This window comes from Tamandua tetradactyla, chromosome 1 (assembly GCF_023851605.1).
Source record: "Tamandua tetradactyla isolate mTamTet1 chromosome 1, mTamTet1.pri, whole genome shotgun sequence".
Taxonomy (NCBI): Eukaryota; Metazoa; Chordata; class Mammalia; order Pilosa; family Myrmecophagidae; genus Tamandua; species Tamandua tetradactyla.
The window spans coordinates 105122756-105143618 of record NC_135327.1 but is presented as its reverse complement, the minus strand read 5'-3'; the positions used below and the strand labels follow the sequence as shown (position 1 = coordinate 105143618).

Here is a 20863-nt window from a genome sequence, read left to right as displayed (position 1 = left end):
TGAGTGCGTTCCCAAGACAAGCATGCATGAATTTCTAAATAATATCCTAAGAAGTGACTGCTTATCATGGTTGCAGTGCGTTAGTTTACCCAGCAGCAGTGCTTCTCCTCTGCTTTCACCGGACTTCCACGAGGACAGTCTGGGCAGTTGTATCTGCCTGCCCTACTTCTCTGGCGCTTTGCTTTATTGTTGTCTCTTAGTAATTATCTTCCTTTATTTGCCTTCCCCTTGTAGTTCATATTCAATTTTCCAAGGGTGCACATGAAAGGTTGAGACCTAGATTTATATGAGGTAATTTTTCTGAAATGTTAGTGAATGTATTGATTTATATTACATCATCCAATCAACTTTTAAAAATTCCTTTAACATCAAATGTCTAATTAGGTCTGTCTTTTTAAATACATTTATGAAAGCCAACCGTTTTCCATTTTCTTTCTTTTATGGAAACATCAGCTCATAGTGGGTTTCCTGAATGCTTAGATTCATTAAACTTTCTTTCCCTTTTTTAATATAGCACCAGCCACTCAGCAATGCTCTCTTCCCTTCTGGCAGCAGGCACATGCCTGTGGGGGAAATACCATAGAAACCGAGGTTTATTGGAAAGTTTCCCCCCAGAAAGAGTTGTCTTGACATGGCTACAGAATGGTGCAGTAATGCCCAGCCTATTTTGGCCTGTCTGTTCAGCACCTCAATTTAAGCTTGCTTCTTTGAGGCATCTTTCTTCCTTGAGTTTGGCCGCATATAACGCTGCCTTATGAATAACTGACCTCCTGGTGTGTGTCAACACTGAGCTACTTGCTGTGGAGAAGGATGCAGAAGCATATACAGCAGACCGCCTCGAGAAAGTTACAATTCTGGTTAGGAGTGAAAATAACAATGGGACAATTAGACAATGGGCAGAGTGTGTAATATGGACTAGGCAGTAGGAGAGCACAGGTAAGGGAAGGTGCCGCTAACCCAGGCATAGTGGCAGCCCACCCTTCTCCAGGTATGCCTAAGAGTCAGGGGTGTTAAAACAGCCAGGAAGGGCGAGTTCACACACAGGCCTGCTCTGTTTCCTACGTAATGGCAGACCCTGATTTGCAGGTCTCAATCTTGTACAGTTATGGGGACTGTCTGCAAAAGAAAGAATCCAGGGTAAAAAAAAGGGAAAGGGTCTTGGAAAGAGTCCATGTGAGTGAGGAACTCTGAAAATGAAGCTTCATTAACTCTATGGTAAATATACCTTGGTTCATATATCGCTAATACCTTTTATTGCCATAAATTAGAATAAAGCATAATGTACAAAACACCCTGTAATGAGCCTCAGATAAAGTTGATGGCTATGCTAGGTAGTGATGAGAAGCAGAGAAATTCTGCAGGGGTAGAGGATTTCCTAGAGAAACTGCGCTGACAGAAAAATGGTCTTGACATAAAAATTCAACTGGATACATTTTTCATTTTAGGGCACATACCGAGGAGATCAAAGTAAAGGATTTTTTTTCCTCCTTCATTACAGTGTTTGTTAAGGTAGATTTTTCTATTTCTTTTTTTTAAAGATAAACAAAAAGGACCTATCAAGGAAAAATAATGACATCAGTTCAAACAAAACAAAAAATTGGGGTAGGTGGAGCAGCTGATGCTTAAATGGGGAGCATGCCCTTTTCTGCTGGTTTTGGTGTGAAGAATCTGCACCTGTTTGTGAATATGTCCAGGATCTGGACTGAGGCGAATCCCTGAGCTGGCCTGGCTCCGACTTTGCTGCTAAAGGGTAGAGTTGCTCTAATGCAGTTCACGTGTGTGGTGTTTCATCTTAACCAGAGTGATTTATGTTAATGAAATGAAACAGAGAAAATACCCTTGACATCCTAGTCTGCTTTAAAAATATTAAATAAATATGTCTGAGACTTTTGTATGATTATATCTATTAAAACAAATGGAAGACTTCAATACATTCCAGTATAAATATGTAGGTGATCCTGGGTGGGGTTAAGTCCGTTAGGGGCAAAAAAATATATATGAGTGTTAGGGTTTCTTACTAATCTGAAGGTTCTAAACAGCCATTAAGATCAGTAATGAAGTGTAGTGGACACGGAGCTTCAATTCAAGGGTGATTTGTTCTGAAAGTTACAGTGTTCTTTTGACTGGCTTTTAAAAATTGGATTTCCATTTTATGATTTAATGAAATACATTTAGAGCATCTTTAGAAATCTAAAACCAGACCTACTTACTACCACACTGAAAATTAATCATAGGTCATCTTTTGCTTTAAAAACATTTCTTTGCAAGTTTTGTGGTTTAACTGTGCAGGCTTTAGTATTTGTTGTTCCCATTTTACTAATGCAGAACTAGGCACTTCAATAGAAATTGAATGCAGCAAGAAGACTTTCAACTCTTAGATTTCGTTAGCATGCGTTTGTCTACCCCTGCACAACATCATTGTGTAATTAAATTCCATGAAAATTAAATTAGTCAAATGAATACATTTTTTTAAAAATCAGTCAATTGGCATATTCCTCATAAGTAAGCTATCTGATGAAAAACATTAGATAAAAGGATAATCATGTATCTGGTTATCTTAACTGCTGATTGAATTGTAATTGATCCAGCTGATTGTGACATTTAGCAAAACCAGAATTAGCCAAGGGAAAAGTAGTTTACTTGTTAGGACATATTGCCATAGTCTTCTTTCCTCTAGTATGAGTAAACAGTAATCTATTTTTGGAAGGCTTTTTAAAGTCAGGATTAAGAAATCAAAACTGAATAAAATCTGAATGTTTTTTAAAAATCATTTTTGCCAATTGCCGTACAGGCTTCACCACGAATGTACCCGAAGCTCGCCTAATGTGATGTTATATGGGTATGTGGCAAGCATTTCAGTTGGTAGCTACCTGAGAATATGCAGAACAAGAAAATAAATTAATTTGCAACACTTTCCTGGGAAACGTCATTATGCTCTATCTGCTGGTTAATTTACCATCACACTGTCATTCATTTTTGGCTGGAAAATTATTTTTTTTTTGTTTTTAGTATCTTGGGTATAGGTACAAGTAAGTGACATCCTTGGGAGTCATGGCAGTGATGTTGGTCCCGGCATTGATGGTGCTGATCTACTGAGTACTGAGATTGTCAGAAAACTTCACAGGGTAGAAAACAAGTCTGCGATGCTTCAAGAGCATTATGTATTAGACAGGAAAGAAGAACAGAAGGAGGTTAGTTGGGGAGCAAAGATAGTACAGAAATGGCTAAGTGGAGACACATGTAAGGAAAGAGACAAAAGGAAGTGAGGACAGAGTGAAAAAGGCTTGCGTATAAAATGCTAAAAGAGAAAAAGAAGAATGGAAAAAATGTTAAAAACTTAATAACTAATAGAGGAGCAAATAAGCAAAGAAAGGGTAATTTTTAAAAGGGGGTGTGTGGGAAAGGAGCCATTAAAACAAGAAAACAGCAAAATAGGAACTTTTCAGTTACTGCCATGAGATTAAAAATTCGGTTTTATTATGGCCATTGGCATTATAGCTTTTATGGTGTATATTCTATCACTGTGCTTAAGCTCCAGGGAAAGCAACATGGTCAGTGTCAGGACCGTGGTCAGTAGTAGGGACAAATTGGTCAGGTCTTGTGTTCTGATATTTTGAATATCACCCAAGTTTTGAAATAATGCTTTGTATTATAGAGGGAAAACTGATGCAATTGGTTGCTAAGTGATAAGCATCAGATTTCAGAAGTAGAAGGCATGAGCTAGCAGGGGTCCTTTAATCCCAGCCCACTCCACTCTCCAGAGGCAGAATCTGAAATTAGAGAATTAAGAGGTCCTGCCTCCATCATGCAGCTAGTACATGGCAGAGCCTGGTTTCAAATGCAGATCATCTGACATCAAACCCAGAGGTCATACTAGATTGTATACAGCAAACTCTCCTAAATATTCATCCCCAAAAGATCTTTCTCATCCCTGCATTATATTATTGTAGAAGAAGGAGTTTGAAATCTTGATTTATTGTTAGTGTCCCATCTCTATGAACCTGACATAAAGGCCCATTTTCTCTATTTAGAGAAAGTAATTGAATTTTTTTTTTAACCTGGCCCCTGGTCAACAGTTCTATTCTTCTCCTTCTTACTATTTTAAGCTCAGTGTGTTTTAAGTCTTCACCAGGAGCTCTCCTTCCCTTCTTGTCCTGGGCTGACTCTGCTCCAGTTCACCATGCCCCGCATGTTTAGAGATGGCAGTGTGTTGAACTTGAACTCCTTTTCAGCTGCCTGTGGTTTCACCACTTCTTAATATGTTAAATTTAATTAGACTGTGGCTCTTAGCCTCTTACTCGTTCACTTGCCATTCAGTCAATTAGTATTTCCCTTGTATGGGTCAGAAGGGAGAGTGAGAAGGAGAGGGGAAGGCAGTCCTTAGGCAAATCCAGGTCAAGCTGTCAAACCAAACGGTAGCTGACTCTAATACTGTCTGAGTCTCTGTTTCCCAGCCTCTGTGGTACCAAGAGATCATTACAGTAATGGAAACATTCCTCCTTTTACTTCCGTGTACTGTCGTCTTCCTTGACTCCATGCAGAGAAACACAAGGAGCGGAATAATTGTAAGCATTGCAGCCTTTCACTCTAATGACCTTGACTCTGCACTGGGATAAATGTCTAATTACGAAGAATTCAGCACAGACCATATCAGCAGGGCTGATGTTTGCTGTGCGCACAAACCCAACATCTGTTGTTCTTTGTAGCTGGGCTCGTGGTTATGGGATTTGAATCCTGCTGCTCTTTTAAAATCTGTGCTTTGAAAAGAAGGCACTCATAATATTTTGGTCCTGAGAGATATTGCATCATTGGTTCAGGCTAAAGTCTCAAGCTCCAAGAAGCTCTGAGTAACTGATTATAGCTAGGATTGCTGCTCCATTCCGTAAACTGACCAAAAAAAAATACAAAAAAACAGAACATATCTTACTGTTTTGGTGATAAAGATGAGTAGATGAAGTTGACCATAGGCCAGACTACCCACCACTGGGGGCTGCTCCATAGAAATGCCCCCCAGAGGGTGTCAGTAAAATTGATTTTAGAATCTATACAGATAACCTCAATTTTTCTCATATTCACCTTGGAGTGGGCAAAAAAAAAGTCTATTTTAGTTTATGATATAAATGGCAAGAAAAAAAGGAATTCCATGTGCATTTCCCTTTGGAAATACTATAGTGATGTCATAATTTCCTGTTGACATTATTTCTGGTTAATATGAAAAATATGGGCAGATATAATGTCAGTTCTATTCAGGGCGCCAACTGCCTTGTTGCCCACAGTGTTATAAAACAGGGTGCCTGAATACCTATGTTGTTACAAGCCTGAGCTCTGGAACCAGACTGTCTGGCTTCAAACCTCAGCTCCTCCATACACTGTCTGTGTGATCTTGACTTCCTGTCTGCGGGATTTTGGGCAAGTCACTTACCCCATCTGCACCTCAGTTGTCCTCATCTGAATAATGGAAAAATTAATAGGAAATATTTGTCAGGATTCTGTATGGAATGGATGGGTCCATCTAAGTAAAGCACTTAGGATTGGGCCTGGTGCAGAGGAAGTGCCATATAGTGTTGTTGTTGTTGTTATTATTATTATTATTATTTTGAAATAAGCTTTCTGAAGTGGTAAGGGTGTTCTAGTTAGAGTAAATACCTGGAGGAAAATTAGATTATGCCCACACAGTATACACTCTACATGTAAATCACTTCTAATTTTCAACATTAAGTATCAGTATGCATGTAATAATCTAATGATTTAGGTGCTTCACTTCTACATAAGAATTGAAGATTCTTTTATCACAGCACTAACGAAGTATAGATTTTCTGCTCTCTTCCTGAATCCTTTTATATACCATATATCTTAAGTACAGACTGATCTACACTCTTGGTATGTTTTGTTCTTAGAAAAGGTCTAAAGAGACTTTTTTTCTTTAAGGAAAGAATATGCTAATTGACTAAGGAATTGATCTTAACTTTTAATAGAAATCACCAAAAATAACATTCTGGACATTATGCCAGCATTTTAGGAAGTATAATTAATATATTCTAAGGGTTACAATGTTACTTTCAAGCACTATATTTTTCAGTCACACAAAATACAGGCCTTCCTGGGAGAACGGTGTGATGGCCTCCAAAAGGGAAAAGGGTTACATCTAAAGGTTTCTCTTCTCCAAGTCATCTCCCTGCTGTCAGTCCTGCCTAGAAATGGCAAGAGAAGGAATTCTGAGGCTTTTTAGAAGCCCCCTGATGTAGACAGATGGAAAGTATGTATCATAGGCTATAACTGACTGTTGCTGTAGAATGGCTTTAGGCCAAGGTCAATTTATCATGGAAAAAAACTCACTGCCTTCTGTTCTTCAGGTGTCATCTCATTCATTCAGTTTGCTTCCACTGCTTTGTTAGAACTGTGCTTTAGAATAGCGCTTACTCATCAAATCCAAGTTCCAGTTATTGTTTTAAGGCTGTGTCTTCTTTCTCAATCTCAGTGTAACTTTGGATATTTATTTCTCTTCTTCTTGAAACTTGTGTCTTTCCTGATTTTTATAGCACTGTGGTGGAGCTCTTTTGCAATTTTGAAATAGGCTTTTATTTTTAGAGCAGTTAAAACTGCTGTAAATGTTGCACAGAAAGTATAGAATTCCCATATGCCTCCTCTTAGCCCTTCCCCCATTGGTTCTCCTATTAGTAACATTTACATTAATGTATCTCATGTTACAATTGATAACCCAATATTGATACGGTATTTTTAACAAAAGTCCATAATTTATATTAGGGCTCACTCTGTGCTGTACAATTCTCTGGGTTTTGCCTAATGAATACTGACACAAATCCACCATTCCAGTATCATACAGAATGGTTTCAGTGCCCTAAAAAATGACCTGTGGCCCACCTGTTCATCCCCTCCACCCGCATCCCTGCAACCACTGATATTTTTGTGCCTTTCTAGTTTGCCTTTTCCAGTATGCCAGGTAGTTGGAATCACATTGTATGTAACCTTTGCAGCCTAGCTTCTTTCATTTGGTCATCTGCATTAGAAGTTCCTCCATATCTTTTTTTAATTTTTTTTATTTTTTTGGCATGGGCAGGCTCGGGGAATCGAACTGGGTCTCCAGCATGGCAAGTGAGAATTCTGCCAGTGAGCCACCATTGCACCACCCCTCCATATCTTTTTGTGGCTTAATAATGCGTTTCTTTTAGTTACTTAATAATATTCCATTGTATAGATATACCGCAGTGTGCTTATCAGTTCACCTGTCAAAGAACTTCTTGATGACTCCATTTTTGGCAATTATATATAAAGCTGCTGTAAACAGTCCTGTACATTTTTGGGTGGACATGAGTTTTCAACTTGTTTAAGTAAATGCCAAGGAGCATGACTGCCGCATTATGTGGTAAGCTTATGTTTAGCTTCTGTAAGACTAAACTATCTTCCAAAGGAAGTGTACCATTTTGCATTCCTACCAGCAATGAATGAGAATTCCTGGTGCTTCTTGTCCTTGCCAACATTTGGAGTTGTGAATATTTTGGATTTTAGACATTCTGAAAGTGGTCTGGGTTGTATCTCATTGTTTCAATTTTCAGTTCCCAAATGACATATGATGTTGAGTCTCTTCTTTCCTTTACTTATTTGCCATGTGTATATCTTTTTTGGTAAAGTGTCTTTTCAGATCTCTTGTACGTTTTTAAATTGGGTTGTTTATTGTCTTATTGCTGAGTTTTAAGAGTTCTTTACATATTTTGGATACAAGTTCTTTGTCATTTATGTGTTTTGCAAATATTTTCTCCTAGTCCATGTTGTATCTTTTCATTCTCTTAACAGTGTCTTTCAGACAGCAGCTTTTCTTCTTGAAATTTTTAAAGGCTCTGTCTCTTTTGCCTTACCTGAAATGACTTCTTCCTTTTGCTCCCCAAATTATAGAGTAACCAGATTCTCTCCCACAGATCCTCTGTGTCTTGGAACTTGACCTAAATAAAAGGAAGGTTCATGTTCGTAGTTTGGGTTGGTAAGAAGAATATAACTATATTAGATAAAAATGGAAAATGGAGTTACAAGAAAATCAGCATCCATAATCTGCCTCAAAAGGGACAATGTAATTATTTTAGGATGGATACAAAAGTGGACATATTCTGATATTTGATTAGCAATGTAATTATAATTTTGAGTTGTATTTGGGTAAATATTAAATGTTCGTTTGAATTCTGTTCCCTTTGGGAAAAATTAAATGGGGCTCCTTTGTAAGAATTCTAGCTTTTTGACCATTAATTCAGATTGCAAATGCTAATTAGATCACTTTTGTTGTTCAGAAGCAATCTATTTGACAACATTATTCCAGTGTAGTTGTTAGAAGATGTAGTTAGAAAAATACAGCATTTTTATAAAGATGTATAGCTTTATAATTGCACTTTCTCTTATGTAATCTCATTTAATCTGCCAAACTAGAGAGTAGGATTTATCATCTGTATTTGAGGAAAGGAAAAGCAGAATCCAAAGTCCCTGTATACTAACAAAGGGTGCATAAATAAGGTAAAGTGGGATTTTTTTTGTCTATAAATAATGCTAATAAATGTTTTACAGTATATCTCATTTAAAAAGTAATGCCTGTGGGGTGGGCAACCGTGACTCAGTGGCAGAATTCTCGCCTGCCATGCCAGAGACCGGGGTTCAATTCCCGGTGCCTGCTCATGCAAAAAAACAATAAAAAAGTAATGCTTGTTGAGTGCAAGGGTAGTTTAGTGGTAGAATTCTCACCTGGCATGTGGGAGACCCAGGTTCGATTCCCGGTCCATGCACTTCCCCAAAAACAAAGCAAACAATCAAAACAAGCAAACAAAAATTCAACAAGTGGTGCTGCAATCACAGGAAACTCACATAGAAAAAGAATGAAATGTGACCGTGCCATCAGCATACAAAAAAATAACATAAAGGTTATGCTTATGCTTATTCATTTTAGAAAATATAGAAAACAAAGAAAAGTAGAAAAAAATTAAAAGTATTATCTATAATTCTCCAATCTAGGTATAATCTTTAGTAATTTTGCATATTCTCTTTATCTTTCACATGTAGTTTGACTCCTGCCTCTTTTTTTTACTCAACGTTGTGTTTCCTCCTGTCATTAATTATTCTTTAAAACATAGTTAAACTCCAATTATGAAAACAAACCCTAATTGTTTTGGTCAAATTAAAATATAATTTCTAATAGTTGCATAAAATGTTAAAGCCTGCCCACTATTAATGTATACTTAGGCTGTTTCAAATTCTCATTATTTTAAATTTTGAGCAGCCTTAAGTTCTTTTCCTTTTAAATCTGATTATTTCCTTAAGGAAATAATTCTAGAAAGTGAATTATCCATCAACAACAGTGATACCTTTTAAATTTCTTGATACAAGCTGCCTGTTGATTTCCAAAAATTCATAATTTATAATCCCACCAGTAACATATGTGAGTATCAATTTCAGTTCACTTTGAGCAACGTAGAGTATTAGTGTTTTAAAAAAACTTTGCAGATTTGATAAGTAGAAAATGGCATACGATTTGGGGGGGTTAATTTGCATATCTCTGATTGCTAATAAGGTAGGTATATTTAAAATATTTAATAGCCGTGTGTATTAATCAATCACATGCCCTTTTAAAATAGTAATATTGAAGAACCAGTTGCACTCATAAGACCATTCAATTGAATGTGTGAATCCTTAAAAATGTTTGTTTCTGATTTTGGAAATGGGAGCAATTTTATTTTGTATTTCATCTTCACCTTCCTCTTTTTATTCTAGCCCTGGGAGGACTGCATCATGCCAGTTATGCCGACTGGAATCCCTTCACTTTAGGAATATCTCCTGAAATTGCCCCTTGCTGTCCATCCCCACTGCCATTATGTAGGCTGAGGCCTGTGTTATTTTCCTTGTCACCTGTCTCATTCCAGTCCATTCTCCAAATTACTGTCTTCCCCTCAAGCGAAGGTGTCATGCCATTTCCTACCTAAATGATCTCTGCTGGATCACGGTTGTCACACCATAAAACTTGTTCCTTACTTGGAAAAGTATGACTATTTGCCATCTGGGCCTACATTCTTCTACCTGACAGCTTTAGCTTTTCCTTTCTCTGATTCCTTTAATCCAGTTTTCAACTCTTCACCCCCATTCCTGTGTTGTTTCAACTCTATTGAAATTTTTATTGAATTTTCTCTATATGCCGTGGCTCAGGTAATTCCACGTCTTGGAATTTGTCTAGAATTATTATCTTCAGGTGGCTGTTGCTTCTCTTTTATAAACTAGAATTTTTACACTGAGTTATAGTTCATTAAGCAGTTATGAAATCAATTTAGTGAGTCAAGATCAGCATTTTTTAATGGAATTAAATAGAATATAATAGAATATGCCAGAAATTAAGTATTGTTCCACAAAACTTTTGTTTTAGTTTGTATGTGCGTTGGTTCATGAGGTGCAGAGGACTTTGTTCGCTTTTTGTAGTGGTTTGAAAAGTTTGAACTCCCCTGTTTAAGCAGCCAACTCAAATATCATCTTATCTGTAGAGCCTTCCCTCTTTCCCTTAGGCATAATTAATAACTCCATTTTCTGTGTTCACACTACATAAACTGTATTTTTATAGTGCTTACCATTTTGAACTGGGAGAAAGCCTTTTTCTGTATTAGACAACTTATCACTTTGGACTGAGGGAAATTGTTTACAGATCTATTTCACACATAGTGTGGGACCTCTTCAAGTACAGGTGCTTGTCTTAATAGTATGAAATTAATCACTTGGAACCAAACGTAGATGCTCAATGAATATTGGATGGATAACTGAATGAATGAAAAGATGAACAACTCTATTAAAGACAATCTTGTTTAAAGTCAGTGCTTCAGCTTTGTTTTTCAAATATGAGTTTGACGTATATAAACGAAGTTGAAAAAAATTCTGCTACTTGAAAAAATTTAAACAATTTTAATCTTTGTATTATGAACATGAACTACTGCTGTACTGATGCCTGTAGGGGATTATTCTAAATTGTCATGAGATAATTATGCATGCACAAAATAAATTTAGTCTTTAAACTCTTACCCTTTGGAATCTTTGGGCCTTCCATGTATTCAGCGGCTCATTCACAAGTCACTGGATCACTATGTGACCTGTCCATGTGCCATTATGACCTTGAAATTAAAAAAAAAAAGATGAAAATAATCCGTTTGTTTTTGTACATGGAGCCAGACGTGGATATTTGGAAAAATGCACGATCAGCTTATTTTTCACTTCTTGTCTGGAACGTTTGCGTGTATATAGAAATTGATTTCTTGCTAATCCAATTGAAAATAAATAGTCTAATTGGTGTTATGATATATTTTTGTCATCACTTAAAAACAGTAAGTATAAATCAAGCCACCATGGAAAATCCGTGCTTATTGGTGGACTGAACATTATGGTTGGAATTGTGCCTAGAAATAAACTGGTGTGGAATGAATATTCCTAACTAGTGCCTCATTTCCACTATCTCCTATAAAGTGGGAGTGGCGTACCTGCTGCTTCGCCAACCCACCGAAATGCTAAACAATTGATTCGATGTATATGATATGCCATAATCTACTCATAGAGGCCTAACATTTCCAAACATTAATCTTTCATCCAATAATGCATTTAAAAGCTAGTACAGTTAGCAAGTTTCAGAAAATATGGTCTTTGTATTCAGACAGATTTGATTGAATCCCAATTCAGTCAGTTACTTGCTGAATCAGCTTGGCAAAGTTATTTAACCTCACTGAGTCTCAGTTCCATTATCTGCAAAGTTGGGGCTCAAAATAGATCGTTTCAGAATGTGCTGTAGGTATTAGAGCATGATATGTAATATACACACTGCGAAGGTCAATGCCTGGCTAATGATACTTTGTTAAAATGATTGATAATTTTATAGTTGTTGCAATTTATTGTTGTTGATAGAAGAAAAGGATTAGCCTGCCCCAATACAAATGAACTGTTTCTTCAACTTTGGGATTAATATACTTTTCTATCATTTTAAATATGAAGAAAATTGAAGTTCCTTGAGCTTGGCCTGATCTCCTGATGGGCTGACTCTGTCCTTCAGAGGTCCAGTAGAATCCACATGTTCTTTCTCCTTCTCAGGCTCTTTCAGGCTATGCCTCAGGGAATAAGAGGGGTTTAAATTACTAAATGAGCTTGCCTTTTGTCTTGTACATCTCACATTGTTACGCAATTAAAGAAAAAAAAAAATCTCCATGAGGCTGCCTCCCTCAGAAAGGCCACATCAAAAAGTAGAATTCACCAAGAATAATACACACTTTTTCCAAAGACACAAACAGTTCCTTGAAAAGGATGTCATGCTGTAATTTGTTTTGTGAATCCTATAAACCACAGAACATTTACTTACAGTAAAGTTTGACCTTTCTTTTTCCTTCTTTTTATGCCTACAAAGCTCCATCTTTTCAGAAGAAACATAAAGCCTAACACTCTTTTAGGCAAATATATATGTATTCTAGATTCAATTTTACTACAATACTGCATTTAATTTTAAGCCATGGCCCACTGACATTATGCAATAATATTTAATGGAATGCAATCATTTGTGTAAAGACCAAAGAGAGGCCCGTTGAAACTTCACAAAAAGAATATTCTGTGCTGCTCATAGTGTGATGGGAAATGCAATATATGTCCTAGGCTCCACATTGCACCCCATAGAAAGCAAAGAAATTCTTCTTAAGGGATTTTTTGAATAAAGAAAGTAATAACACGAAATGGGTACATAATGAAGTTTCCATGGTACACGTGTCACAAGCATCACATTGTCCCTCTGGAGGGAAATTTTCTTTTGACTTAGGTAGACATTTTCCCTCCTATGAGCCAATTTTTTTTAAATCAGTGCTTCCAAATTCTCTGAGCAATTCTGTGCTCTTTGAGTTATAAGAACATTTTACTATCATTTGTGTTCCATTTTCCACTCATTTTGGCACTCTTTTATAACCGCTGGGTTACTATAGAAATGGAAATAAACAATGACTTGGACAGATACATGTTGCAAAGGCCTGTTCTGCCTCTCTTGTCTGAATCATGTGATTATGTCTTTCATTAAACATGGTTTGTTTTTCAGTAATCTAATTGGTCTTCATCTCAGGAAGTGAAGCTGAAGAATGTGCTCTGATTCGTGTAAAACTTTTTCCGAAGTCCTCTCACTTGTTTTCATGATGTTCAAGAATTAATTAGTTTAAAATAAAGGAAAAACAGTTTAGCAAAAAGTGAAAGGAGGGGAGGAAGAAAGGAAAGAAAGAAGGAAGGAGAAATAAAAGGTCTATATAAGAGAAGTTAGAGATAAAAGTCTCCTTTGGAACTAGCATTATTCTGTATTATGGAAGTGGGTTCACCGCCATTCCGTAGATACCCATTGTAACCACAAAGGAAAATGTCACTACTCGGGTAGCAACGATTTCGAAAGAGTTCAAGAAGGGGTCAGTGGTTCCAGCACATTGCACTGGAGAAGACCCCTGCCCTCCCTGCTGTGGCTCAGCCTTGGTTCCTCAGGCTCACTGCTCTGTTCATTGGATAGGGCAGAGTGAGGATGGAGGGCTATTTCTTCCTAGCCCTAGCTTTTACAAATTTGGGGTTTTAGTAGTGCTTACGAAACTAAAGACCTAAGACCATCTCTAAGTTACTGGAGCCACATTTGGAATCATAATAAAATATTTCTTAAGAACCACAGTTGCAAAATTATTGCCACATTTTTGGCATATTAAAATACATGGTATTTATATACTTTCATAAAACAATGACTAGGAAGGGGCATGTATAAACATATACACATTTCATTCCATATTTCTTAGCAAAAGAATGTTCATTTCAGTAAAATTTTAATATTAATGCTTAAATGACTTTTAGAAATTCCAAACTAAGCAAATGTAAATGTTTCCTAATTGGGTTTACTAATTTTTTTAAGACCAAATTTCAGTATACAGGTTAATAAAAGCAAAACCAGTTGATATAGTACACCTGTCTTTGTGTATAGTGATTAGATAAGGGTCATTTTATCCATTTTGATTGACCTACAATCCTACATTTTTCCCAGTTTGCTATGTTCAAATTTACTATGTAGAATTTTGCTTAGGGAGTCAGAATCATTTCATATTTAGTGAAACACCAAACATATAATCTTATCATCACTAACAGTATCCCAAAGCCAAGAAGAAATGCTGTTCAGAGAGATTTGTCTCCCAGCTCAGCTCAACTCAACTCAGAGAAACATTGGGCAATATCACTGAATTCATCAAAAATATTACTGGCTACATGACACATCTTAGGCAAGGAGAGTCCCTTACTCACTTCAAGGATTTATTCTTTTTTAAAAATACAGAGTTCTATAATTAGCATTGGTATTTACTTAAATGTAGTAAAACAATATAAACCTTCTAAATGTCATATTTAGTACTCTAACTAAAGGAATGAACTTTTTTTCTGAACTAGGAATATATAATTGTACATATACAGATACAGACAAACACACATATATCCAAATATAATATTTATACATTTTATACATACATATTTTCTCAGTATATTTTCTAGATAAAATGGGCAGCTGTTTATTCTTGCAATTATAATCTCTAGTCTACTTTTGTGCCTATAGTGTTTTACAACCAACTAGAGAAGAGAGGAAAGTAGGATAATCTGATGTTTCCACTCAAAATAAAACCTCATATGCAATGAAGGTGAAGCATGTGTGAATGGGCTTTTAATAAAAGAGGCATTTCAAATATATTTACAAAATTTGCAAAGGGCGAGAGGAAGAAGGAGGTACCAAGTATCCTGGGTTGCAAACCTGAAAAACCAAAGACATCGTCATTCAGTTACTCTGTTCAACAACAATTTATTATCTACCATGTTCTGGGCACTATCCTATGTCCGTGGGATACATCTGTGATCAGAGAGGTCAAAGTGCTTTCCCTTTTGGAGCTTGCATTAGTGGGAAGATCCAGGCAAAAAATAAGAAACTTAATAAATAAGTAAATCATGTATATTTTGGAAGATGCCAAAAAAGAGCAGAATAAAAAAGTTAGTGATGAGGCTGGAACTAGTGGTAGGAAAGGACATCAGGGAAGGTCTCATTGAAGAGATGACACATGAGCAATAATTTCAGGGAAGTAAGGAAGTTGGTCACCTGGGGAAGAGTGTTTCAAACAGGGGAATGCCACTGTGAAATCCTTGTGGCCACAGAGTGCCTTTCATATTTGAGGTTTAGCAAAGAGTCAGCAGGGATAGAGTTCTGAGGGAAAGTGGTAAGAGATGGCACTAGAAAAGTGATGAGTGTGTGCATTGTGCAGAGACTTGTGGGCCATTTGAACGACCATTAATTTTACCCTGAAAGAAATGATGGAGATTAAATAGATCAACCAGTCTGGCTCCTGTATTGAGACTAGATTATAGGGAGGTAAAGAGGAAGCAGGGATACCTACTAGGAGACTAGCAGAAATCCAGTGAGAGGTAATGGTGGCACAGGCCAGGGTGGTAGCAGTTGAGGTGAGACCCGATACGTTTCTATTTGTATTTTTAAAGTGAAGGCAACAGATTTCCTGAAGGATTGGATGTGGTGGTGTTATGGAATGGAAGGTTCCAAAGATGAAAAATCAAGACAATAAAGAAATGGGAGTGGGGGGAGAAAAGCAAAAAGAATGTGTGTGGGAAGTGTGCATTTGGTGTGTGAGGAGATGGAGGGTGAATGTTAAGGAAAGAAGAGCAGAACTTATTTGGATGGGCGCTGGTGGAGCTGGTGGAAAACACCTTTGTAGTTAATGAGCTTAGAGCTCCCGGCTCTTATCCTCTTCCAGAAGTGCCCATGTGTCCCTTTCTTCGGTGCTTTCCCACAAGGCTGTAACCCTGTGGGTCCAGTAAGAGTTGATGCTGGGGGAAGTTATGAAGCACCGGAGACCACAGCAGTTGCTTTGAATCTGTTTAGCAGCCGTTCTTTGATGCTCTGCCTTCAGCAGTTGTCCAAGCATGAACTGTCACGACCAGTTTTCCACGGAGCATCCTTCCCTCGCAATTCATACACAAAATATGCAGATGGAGGCGAGAATGTGCAGCCTGTCAAGTGCGCTTTTGTTCTTGAGAGGAAAAAAAAACTAAAAAAGAACATTAGTCCTTTTAACATTTGTAAATATATTATTTTATAATCTGAAGCTTTTAAGAGATGATTTACAATTACAGTATAAAGAAAAACATCTTGGATTTTCACCTATAATTCATATTTGCATGATTATACTATGCCATTATAAATTATTCAAGGGATCAACATCTGCTGTCACAGAGGTCAAAAAGACCTCAGAATTCTACAGGACACTTTAAAATACTGACCTCAAATGATAAGGACAGACATGACATAAATCAGATCATATCACCACCCTACTCAAAACTTTCCAGTTTGACTTCTTGTTCATTGGGAAATCCAAAGTTCTTACAGCGGCCTACAAGACCCCACAGGAACTGGCTTGATGCCATCTTGTTGACCTTTTTTCCAACCTCCTCTCCTCTCATTCACTTTGTGTAAACCACAGTGGCTTCATTTTGATGCCTTGAGTAACAGAAAATTCTCCCACTTTGCTTTTCCCTCAACTGGAGTTCTTTCCCATAATTTCAGTTGACCTATACCTCCTTCCTTCCTTTACACATTTCTCTATTCCACTCCACTGCCTCCAAATGGTCTTCTCTGTCCACTCATATCATTCTCATATGTTTTTATTGAAATATCTTTACACACATAAAGTCCATCCAAAGTGTACAATCAGTGGCTCACAATGTCATCACAGAGTTGTGTATTCATCACTATATATATATATATATATATATATATATATATATATATATATATATATATATATATATATATATATTGAAGCATTGCTGATGCCTTGATTGTGGCCTTTTTTCTACCCTTAAAACCATAAGCCAGTATATTCCCATTGTTTAAGTAAATCTCCTGTGTGGTATTTGTGAAAGCAGCCTGGAAACTAAGATACCCTCCTTCCCCACCTCTCCACCCCTGTTTCTTTGCTACTTTAACATTCTCTGCTGGTTCTGTTACAGATGCTTAGCATTTGGAATCAAAATCCTCCCCAGCCTCCTCTGCCACTGCTGCCCTATATGTGTCATAAGTTACGGTCATGTCAAGCTAATTGCCACAATCCTCCATGCCCTTTTACATTTCTTTGTCTTTCCCTTTCCTAATTCATCTGCCTGAAATATCTGCCTTACCTGGCACTTTCAAACTACGTTTATATCCTAACTCACTTCTCCTGTCCCTCCTTCTGGAGGGTTTTCTTCACGCTACCTTTATCCTTCTTTAGTGGCTCACTCCTTTCTGTCCCTTTGTATATTGTGGTGCTTGAGTTTGGACCATGACTTACTTCAAAGAAATGTTTTCCATCTGCCTTGCCTTCTATTTTATGAATTCCCTGAGGGCAGATCTGCAGCTTACTCATATCTCTGAATACTGACACCATCCCAGCTTCCAACATAGTAGGGGCTCAATAAAAAAAAAAAAAAAAAAGAGTAACTCTATAGGTTCAAATGCCTTGAATTGCCTTAAAAATTGAGCTGAAGGCTAAAGAAGCAAGCCTTTGCCCTCCTTAAAACCAAGTAGTACCCCTGTGCTGCTCCCTTAACTGAGTTTGTCAAATAAGTGGGTAACATCAGATGCTGTTCACTCCACACATGTGATAGTGAGTCACGGAAAATCACTAGTGTGTTTCAGCTTACGCATAGTGTATGACTCAGTGTCAATACAACCAGTTGTTCAGCCATTGACTAGAGATGATGTATTCCAGAGATTTGGTTCTAATTGAGGAGGTTCAGAGTCAGAATCACTCTTCATCTCATGGAAGGAAATCCCAAATAGGATTCTTTTGTCCCTTTCTCTGTAGGAGACCCTTAGTATCTAGTCTCATGGTTATGTCTCCCTTTTTATGACCAGTCTCGCCTGGAGATTGAACATAGAGGGAAGAAGGGGGGTAAGTGGTTGCATCTTCAACATGAAAATTCCAGAATCCCCAGTAATCAGGTGAAGATGAAAATGTTTCCATGACATCATAATTGCTTCAATTGTTTGTTTTCTAGAAAAATATCACCTTTAAAAATCATACCTGTTTGGTGGGCCATGGTGGCTCAGCAGGTAGAATTCTTGCCTGCCATGCCGGAGACCCAAGTTCGATTCCCAATGCCTGCCCATGCAAAAAAAAAAAAAAAAGACATACCTGTCATCTGTGGATATTCTTCATTGTTCTTGGGCCTATTTCTTTGATTTACTTCCTTGTTTAGCAGAAGTGCAGTCTAAAGTAAACATTTCAGAAAGGGTGCATTGGAAATCAATTTCTGAGCCCTTGCATGTCTTCAAATATCATTATTTGGGTAGTATATTTGATTAATAGCTTGAGTGGAAGTAGATTTAAAGGTTAAAAACAATTTTCCTCAGAATTTAAGAACATTCATTAAAACTTCGATGGCTATCTCATTTTCTGTATCTTTTAAGGATGCTTTTTTTTTCTTTAGAGAATTGCTGGGGATGTGATGTTTCATAAGAATATGTCTGAGTATGTACACATTTTATACATAAAGCCTCACAGTTTGGGACTTGTCAGAGCCTTACATGTGAGTCATTCCTCAGTTCCTAAAAATTATTTCCTGTTGTCAGTTGCTAATTTCTTCCTTTCTTTTTCTTGGCTTTCACTGGGACTCATTATTGAAATGTGGGACTTCTGTATCGATCCTTTATATTTCATATTTTCTCACCTATTTTTTATTTTTACTATTTGTTTCCTTTTCTGAAGGATTTCTTCAGCTTTGATTTTTCAGATCTTCTATTAATGTTTTTATTTATGTGATCACAATTTTAATCTCTAAGTGTTCCCCTTGTTCTATGATTGTTCCTTTTTATAACAAAGTATCTTTGATTTAAAGGTGCATATTTTCTTGAATCTCTTTGAGATTATTATTTCTGTTCTTGAATTATCTCTGATTTCTCCAAGGTCATTTATTTTTGTTTTCATCTTTCTTGCATACTTTTGGGTATCCTCAGATGCTAGGAAATCCCTGCTTTTCCCCTGATAATCCCTACTGTAAATGGGTTAATTGTGAGCCCTATGAGTTGACATTCTAGAGTATTGGCTCAAGTCTCTAAATTCCCTTAAAATGACAGTGAGGAGATTGTGTTCTGGTATAGCAGTATCCACGAAGCTTCCTCTCACTCGACAGGTCACTTTCTGGCATAGGCATAGTCTAGTGCTCTTAATCCACAGAAATGCCCTCAGTTTCTTGTTTGCAGTTCCATTTCTCTTGTTACTCACTGTACCTGTTCCCTCTGTTGGGTTCCTTGGTGTGAAGTGTTTGCCCCTTCCTCTGTGATCCCATCAGAGCATGTTTGAGGTGGTAGCTTTCTTCACTTGTTTCCTTTTTTCAGAATTTTGCCAGTTTCCCTCTTCTGAATATGCATTAAAAATCTGTTGATATCTCTCCCATTCTCTTTCATGTTTTTATAAATTTAACTTTTTTCCTATTCTGGTACTTCTTTACATTTTATTTTGAAATAACATTAGACTTACTGGAAAGCAGGAAAGTAATATGGAGAGTTCCTGTATGCCTTTGCCCAGCTTCCCATAATGATAAAATCTTACAGAACTACGGTGCAGTTAGCAAAATTAATATTAGTACAGTTCTATTAGCTAAACTATATACTTTATTGGGACTACAGTTTTCCCACTAGTGTTCGTTTTAAGTGCCTACATTGAACTTAAATGTCATGTTTCTTAGTCTCCAATCTGTACCCGTTCCTTAATCTTTCCTGAGTTTTTGTGACCATGATTTTTGAAGAGTACTGGTCAGTTACTTAGTCGAATGTTCCTCAGTTTAGTTTTGTCTGATGTTTTTTTCCATGACTCGATTTGAGGTTATATATTTTTTGGCAAGAATACTGCAGAATTGATCTGCCTTTCTCAGTGCAGCATATCAGGGGGGTTTTGATATGTCTTATCACTGTTGATGTTAACCTTGATAATTTTATTAAAGTAGATCTGCCAGGTTTCTCTATTGTAAAGTCACTATTTTTTCTCTTTGTAATTAATAAATGTCTTGGGAGATATTTTTGAGATTATGTGAATATCCTGTTTCTCAAACTGTTGCCTTCTGATTTGAGCATCCAACCATGTATCCTGCCTGCATCAGTTACTTCTGTCTTGTTCTAATGGTAATTTTCTACTTTCTGGAAAGAGGAGGTATTCCCTCTCCTCTCTATTTTTTCAATTATTTATTTATCTCAGTATGGGCTCATAGATATTTGTTTTGTTCTTAGGTACTATAATCCCGTGCTGTCACTATTTATTTTGTTCCTCAAATTGTTCAGGTTTTGGCCATTGAGAGCCTTTTCTTATTGGCTCATGTTCCCTAGTGACATGCTGCCATCATCTCTTCAGTATGTCATCATTTTCTGGTACCACAAGATGTCCAGGTTTACCCTGTATTTTCCTGCTCTAGACCTGGAATCGAGCAGTTTGCAAAGATCCCTGGATTCATTCATTAGGTAATCATATTTAGAATTCAAGATCTGGGCATTAACTATATTCCTTTTTAACAGGGCATGATTATTTTCAGACTTCCTCAGTTGTCAGAGCTACGAAATATATATCAACATATACATACACATATCTAAATTTATTTCTGCATATCTCTATCTGATATATATTTAAAACCATTAATTCGTATGTATATTCTTTACCTTCATTAAAGTACAATCTTGGTAAAGATGAGAGGCAAACCTGAATGCTTAGTTTAACATCTTGAACCAGAAAAAAGCAATTCTCTAGGTGAAATTTTTAAATGAATATATTCAAGA

The 20863-nt window shown here is 36.9% G+C and overlaps 1 protein-coding gene across 11 annotated transcripts in view; it reads left to right on the top strand.

Annotated features, from left to right (window-relative positions):
* Positions 1–20863, top strand: part of HDAC9 (histone deacetylase 9) — a 970134-nt gene that overhangs the window by 825422 nt on the left and 123849 nt on the right. Inside the window, exon 23 of one of the 11 annotated variants that reach the window (XM_077122322.1) lies at positions 9766–9882. The exons of the other annotated variants lie outside the window; for them this stretch is intronic. Coding sequence (XP_076978437.1) covers positions 9766–9832 — 67 coding nt within the window. The 3' untranslated portion in view covers positions 9833–9882. Of the gene's footprint in view, positions 1–9765; positions 9883–20863 lie in introns of those variants that run through there. 11 annotated transcript variants of the gene reach the window in all.